This window comes from Hyla sarda, chromosome 1 (genome assembly GCF_029499605.1).
Source record: "Hyla sarda isolate aHylSar1 chromosome 1, aHylSar1.hap1, whole genome shotgun sequence".
In the NCBI taxonomy this organism is placed as follows: Eukaryota; Metazoa; Chordata; class Amphibia; order Anura; family Hylidae; genus Hyla; species Hyla sarda.
In genome coordinates, this window is record NC_079189.1 from 549768053 (window position 1) to 549775313 (window position 7261).

The 7261-nt window shown below is 42.9% G+C and overlaps 1 protein-coding gene across 4 annotated transcripts in view; it reads right to left on the reverse strand.

Moving 5' to 3' along the window:
- SCAMP1 (secretory carrier membrane protein 1) overlaps window positions 1-7261 on the reverse strand; it is a 69572-nt gene that overhangs the window by 20547 nt on the left and 41764 nt on the right. For 3 of the 4 annotated variants that reach the window (XM_056541609.1, XM_056541612.1, XM_056541610.1), the window contains exon 2: window positions 3093-3170. The exons of the other annotated variant lie outside the window; for it this stretch is intronic. In XM_056541609.1, coding sequence (XP_056397584.1) covers window positions 3093-3170 — 78 coding nt within the window. The remainder of the gene's footprint in view (window positions 1-3092; window positions 3171-7261) is intronic. 4 annotated transcript variants of the gene reach the window in all.

Genomic DNA, 7261 nt, shown 5'->3' on the forward strand with positions numbered 1-7261 from the left:
TTCGTGAAAAACTGTATTAAACCGTATACTTTTTTTTTTTTTTTTAACATGGGAGTCAATGGGAACCGTATGTGAGTACGGGTTCCATACGGTTTTCACCATACGGTTTTTGACTTTGCACAGTTTTTTTTCTTGGAATTTCAATCAAACAAGTGAAACTTTATTCAAAATGGAGTGAAAAGTTAAAAACGTATACTTTTTTTTCTTAAACAGATGCAACCTGATGTCAGTTTTCAAACCTTAAACGGTTTTTAACTGTATACGGGTTGAAATTTGTGCACACGTTTTGATACAGTTAAGTCAGGTTTTGAGGAATCAGTTTTTCATCAAAAACCTGATACGGGAACTGTATTGCAAAAACGTGGTGTGAATGCAGCCTAAGACAGTGTTTAGACCAATGACTGTCCGGGAGTTGTAGTTTTGCAACAGCTAGAGGCACCCTGGTTGGGAAACACTGGTTTAGGGTGAACTGTTCTCGGGTCTCTACTCTCCTCTGCATAAGAGGATTTTTTCAGTTTCCTATCAGGAAAGTGGAACATGGACCTAACAGTCATGGAGGTGGTCCCTGGTGGCTCCTGCCTTCCCTGATATGTCCTTCATGGATATTGCTCTCTATACTCTGTTTTTCTCCCAGGAATACAGTGTGGGTGGCATAATGTACAGTAGCCAGACCCCTCTAGCCTTCATTCCAGGAACAGCTCAGTGTCACATTGCTTTGGTTGTGGAACCAGTGGTACGGCCAGCCATTTTTTTGACATATAGCAATGTCAGAGCATATGTTGCTGGTGCTACTGTGAGCAGCCTGCATGGTCTAAATGTGCTACCATGTCCTGCAGCATCTCTGGACTTGTCTCCCATTGACCACATCTGGGACATCTTTAGTTGGCAATTTCAAAAGGAAGCCGTCATCAGCGGATCTTCATGATTTGCGTGCGGACATTCCATAGACAGCGGGCGACAGAATAGACAACAATGCATTTCCGAACGGATTTCACAGAATGAATTAACATGTTTATTATTTCTGCAGAGGCCGGAATTTGAATTTTCATGCCAGATATTTTCGGCGTTGAAACTCTGCCGTGTGCACGGTGCAACAGAATCCCATGAAAATGATGTGCGCCAAATTTATGATAAATGTGTTGCACATAACCAAAGCAAAAAAATAAATAAAACACTTCAAAACTCAATTTCTAAAGACAAAAATTATAAAAATATGTCCCCCATGGAGATTTCTCAAAACCTGTGCAGGAAAAAATGACCAATTGCCCATAGCAACCAAATAGGTTTCTCTCTCTGGAGGCCTTTTTAAAAACAAAAGAAGCAATCTGATTGGTTGCTATGGGACACTATGCCACTCTTCCTCTACACAAGTTTTCATAAATTTCCCCCTAAGTCTCTAATTTCTCTGCCACGTTACCACAAGGGGAACAAAGCCTTACACCTATGTTTCCCAACCAGGGTGGCTCCAGCTGTTGCAAAACCACAACTCCCAGTATGCCCGGACAGCCAAAGGCATGCTGGGAGTTGTAATATGAAGACTATCAGGGATGTGGAATTCCTATCGCCCGACGCCGGCAGGTGAATTTTTCCGGCCCTTAGCAGGGCCGGTGTGAGGTGAAAATTCAAACCCGTGAAAAAAAAAAAAATCGGACTGCCCCCCACCCCCCCCTTCACTCTTCGAAGTTTGCCGAAGCTACAGCGGGGAGGAGAGAGGGCAGAGTAGGGAGGAGAGAGGGCAGAGCAGGGAGGAGAGAGGGCAGAGCAGGGAGGACGGAGGGCAGAGCAGGGAGGACGGAGGGCAGAGCAGGGAGGAGGGAGGGCAGAGCAGGGAGGAGGGAGGGCAGAGCAGGGAGGAGGGAGGGCAGAGCCATGGGTTTGATTTTTTTCACCGCACGTCTGCAGGAGATAACCTCACACCAGACCTGACAAGCGCTGCGGTGCTCTGCAGTCTGTATGGAGCAGACTCTTGACTGGTGCCCGCTCCATACTCTGCAGCCCCCGGCTGTTCTCAGTAGCCGGGGGTCACCGCTAATAGCCAGCATGCGGCGATCACCGTGGCTGGCTATTAACCCTTTAGATCGCCGCTGTCAAAGCTGTCAGCAGCGTCTAAAGGGACATGTGAAAGCTCCCTGGTAGGCTGCAGTCCTGCTCTGTCATTGATAGATCCTGGCTGGACTAGGCTCTATCAATGGATCGCAGAGCTCACAGATCAATGGAGTTCAATAGAACTCTATTCATCTGTATGAGGAATCTAATGATTCCTTCTAAAAGTCTAATAAAGTGTTTAAAAAAAACAAACTAAGTTTTAATAAAAGTTAAAAAAAAAAAACACACATTAACCCTTCCATGTTAAAAGATCAAACATGCAAACATAATAAAAATAAACATATTTGGTATCGCTGCGTGCGTAATTGTACGATCTATTAAAATATAACATTATGTATCCTGTACGGTAAATGTAAAAAAAAAAAATACAAAATCACAGAATTGCAATTTGTATATAATATCCCAGAAAAAAAAGTTTAAAAGTAAGATCAATACCAAAATGGTACCGATCCAAAAAACAGATTATGGCGCAAAAAATGAGCCCTCATACAGCCTGGGTATGTGGGGGGAAAAAATTAAGCTACAGGGGTAAAAAAAAATGGCAATTAAAAAAATTCCAAAAAGTTCTGAATTTTTAAAAGTTAAAATTTGTAAAACATGATGTAAACTATAGAAATCTGGTATTGCTGTAATCAGGCGGCCTAAAGTATGAAACTTACATGTTATCTGACCACGAGGTAAATAGCGTAGAAAAGAAAAACCGCCAAAATGATCTTTTACTATTTCAATTTCACTTCATCTGATTATATATATTATATATATATATATTTTTTTTTTGGTTCAGAGAATGTTATTGAAAAATTAAAAGATATCCTTATAGTAGGTAGTTATGGCTATTATAGGGCAAGGAGGAGAAAATTAGAGCGTAAAAGTGAAAATTGGCCGGACAAGTGGATCGTCATGAGGGACAAGTAGATTTTGCTCCATTTTAGTCCCGTGGACAAGTAGTTTTGTATAAAATTTCCACACCCCTGGACTATACTTACTGTTTTAGAATCTGAGAAGGGATTATATTCTTCTAACCCAGGGGGCGCATTTCTGGTCACCTGTGTGACTGAGGGATCCTGTAGGAAATAGAGGTGAAACACTTTGTTATAATTGATGTCAGTCTTGGCAGATTAATACAATGCAGTGATGAGGAGAGCTGACAATATTGACCTGTGTTACTGCTGGGTTACTGAACTGACACATTACACCAGTTTTTCCCAACCAGGGTGCCTACAGCTGTTGCAAAACTACAACTCCCAGCATGCCCAGACATGCTGGGAATTGTAGTTTTGCAACAGCTGGAGGCACCCTGGTTAGGAAACACTGATATAAGCAATCAGTGAAGTCTTCGGGTCTGTTCACACTCGCTGAATTTCCCCTAGAGGATCTGCATCATCTGGAATCGGCGCTTAATGTCCGCAGCAATCTCACATAGACATAGGCATGGTCCCAATGACAGACAGGACTTCTCTGGTGGATTCCACAGTTAGATCAACAGCAGAACATGTGTACTAAGTAGCAGAATCTCATTGAAACCAATTGGAGGCTGCTGAATGTAGAATCCATGCAGATTTCCATAGAGTGAATGAGCCCTTTAGGTCCAGAAGATCTGGGTACGGATGCCAGGGATGACAACTAATCAGACCCTTGCTTGACACTAACCGGGCACCCTAAGGACTCAGCATGCAGCTGCACCTCTCTACGCCAGAATGGCATGGGAATGTATCTGAAATATCACACCTTACTTGGGGTCTATATAATATCACTGGCTCCTAAGCCCTGCAGACAGATTCTTTATCTGGTCTGCCCAGAGTTAAAGGGGTATTCCAGATAAATACTTATTTATTTCTTCTTCAAATCACCTGGCTCCAGAAAGTTAAACAGATTTGTAAATGACTTCTATTAAAAAATCTTAATCCTTCCAGTACTTATCACCTGGTGAAGTGGAGTTGTTCTTTCCAGTCTGACCCCAGTGCTCTCTGCTGACACCTCTGTCCATGTCAGGAACTGTCCAGAGCAGGAGCAAACCCCAACAGCAAACCTATGCTGCTCTGGACAGTTTCTGAGGTGTCAGCAGAGAGCACTGTGGACAAGACGAAAAAGAAATTCCAAAATAATAAAATTTTCTCTGCAGCATACAGCTGCTAATAAGTACTGAAAGGATTAAGATTTTTAAATTGAAGTAATTTACAAATCTGTTTTTCTTTCTGGCACCAGCTCATCAAAGTACCCCTTTAACCCCTTAAGGACCGGAGGTTTTTCCGTTTTTGCATTTTCGTTTTTTGCTCCTTGCCTTTAAAAAAATCATAACTCTTTCAAATTTACACCTAAAAATCCATATGATGGCTTATTATTTGCGCCACCAATTCTACTTTGTAATGACGTCAGTCATTTTGCCCAAAAATCTATGGTGAAGCGGGAAAAAAAAATCATTGTGCGACAAAATTGAAAAAAAAACGCTGTTTTGTAACTTTTGGGGGCTTCCGTTTCTACGTAGTACATTTTTCGGTAAAAATGACACCTGATATGTATTTTGTAGGTCCATATGATTAAAATGATATCCTACTTATATAGGTTTGATTTTGTCGGACTTCTGGAAAAAATCATAACTACATGCAGGAAAATTAATACGTTTAAAATTGTCATCTTCTGACCCCTATAACTTTTTTATTTTTCCGTGTATGGGGCGGTATGAGGGCTCATTTTTTGCGCCGTGATCTGAAGTTTTTAACGGTACCATTTTTGCATTGATAGGACTTATTGATGCACTATTTTGGACTTTGGAATTTTTTTGCGCGCACGCCATTGACCGAGCGGTTTAATTAATGATATATTTTTATAATTCGGACATTTCCGCACGCGGTGATACCACATATGTATATTTTGATTTTTATTTACACTGTTTTTTTTTTTTATTGGAAAAGGGGGGTGATTCAAACTTTTAATAGGGGAGGAGTTAAATGATCTTTATTCACTTTTTTTTCCACTTTTTTTTTGCAGTGTTATAGCTCCCATAGGGACCTATAACACTGCACACACTGATCTTCTATGTTGATCACTGGTTTCTCATAAGAAACCAGTGATCAACGATTCTGCCGCATGACTGCTCATGCCTGGATCTCAGGCACTGAGCAGTCATTCGGCGATCGGACAGCGAGGAGGCAGGAAGGGGCCCTCCCGCTGTCCTGTCAGCTGTTCGGGATGCCGCGATTAGCCGCGGCTATCCCGAACAGCCCGACTGAGCTAGTCGGGAACTTTCACTTTCACTTTTAGCCGCGCGGCTCAGCTCTGAGCGCGCGGCTAAAGGGTTAATAGCGCGCGGCGCCGCGATCGGCACTGCGCGCTATTAGAGGCGGGTCCCGGCTTCACTATGACGCCGGGCCCGCCATGATATGACGCGGGGTTACTGTGTAACCCCGCGTTATATCAGAAGAGCAGGACCAAGGACGTACCGGTACGTCCTTGGTCCTTAAGGGGTTAAGGTAAAAATGGGCTTGGTCCTAAAAGCGTACCCGTCAGATTAAAAAAAATAATAATTTTGTTGTAACATATCACTCAGTACCTAATCCTGACCATGTACATCTAATTTTTGTGTCTATCACCTTTATTTTTATTTTTTAATTCCTCTCAAAGTGAGGGGGTGTGGCCTCACTGTGCAGGTCTCCGCCCCCTCCCTCAGTATGCTGTCTGCTCACATCTCCCCTAGCATTAGCAAAACTACAACTCCCAGCTTGTCCTCACTGACAGTAGCGGGACACAAGCTGACAGTGGGAGGATTTTTCCTTCAGCTGTGAGCCCTGCGCTCACAGCTGTCAATCAAGGAAGTGTGTCCATGATGTAAGTGATGACGCATGGACACAGCAGGACTAGTATGTGTTCAAGCAGGAAGGAGGGGGGGGCAGTTGTTTGACTGGCTTTTTCAGTATGGAATACTGAAAATGTTCTAATGAAAGCAATTGGAAAACCTATTTGTTTTCCATGCTTTACAACATATCAAAAGTTTTTGTATCTGACAGTGCCCATTGAAAGGGTTAAAGATGATTGGTAAACAGTTTTTTTCCATATTCTCTCCATGTGATGTGATAAGCTCTCCTGCTCTGGATAGTTCCTGAGACAAGCAGAGGTGTCAGCAGAGAGCACTGTTGTCAGACAGAAAATAACGACTCAACTTCAGCAGCTGATAAGAACTGGAAGGATTAAGATTTTTTGACAGAAGTATCTTACAAATCTGTTTAACTTTATGGAGCCAGTTGATATGAAAAGAAAAATATTTTTTTTTACTGGAATACCTCTAACCCCTTAACAGCAATGGCCCACATTTATCATTGCAGTGCAAGTGAAGCATTTTTTTTACACCTTTTTTTGTGTGCTGATAATGTGTGGGAGCACCAAATTTATTAAAAAGGTAAAAGAGCTTTGATAAATTTTGTACAGGTCACATTTTCTGAAATTTCTGTCTACACATACACCAAAAAAACTACACCATGTCTGGGCTGGTGTAGTTTTAGAGATTTTTCAGTGGCTTTGCGCCTTTTTTTGCTCCTTTTTACAAAAAGGTGCAATAATAAATCCCTTCTATATCATGTGTATTGCCAAAATCAGTGGATTGCAACTCAAAATCAGTGGATTGCAACTCAAAATCAGTGGATTGCAACTCAAAATCAGCAGAAATGTGTAAACAAAAAGGGGCAAAAAAAGGCGCAAAAAACCCTGCTTGCGCCTTTTTTGCCCCCCTTTTTTTTTTTTAGACACAAAAAACTGTCTAAAGACAATGATAAATGTGGGCCAATGGACGTAAATGTACGTCATGGTGATGTGGTACTTAACGCACCATGACTTACATTTACGCGCCGCCATGATCCTGAGCACCAGAGCGGTGCTCACGTCATGCGCGGCAGGTCCCGGCTGCTATTAGCAGCCGGGGACCCGCCGGTAATGGCAGACATCCGCGATCGCGCAGATGTCCGCCATTAACCCCTCAGATGCCGTGATCAATACTGATCGCGGCATCTGCGGCAGTGCAGTACTTTAAATGGATGATCGGATCACCCGCAGCGCTGCCGCGGCGATCCGATCGTCCAGCATGGCGGTCGGAGGTCCCCTCATCTGGCTCCGCCTGTCTCCCGGGGTCTTCTGCTCTGGTCTGAGATCGAGCAGACCAGAGCAG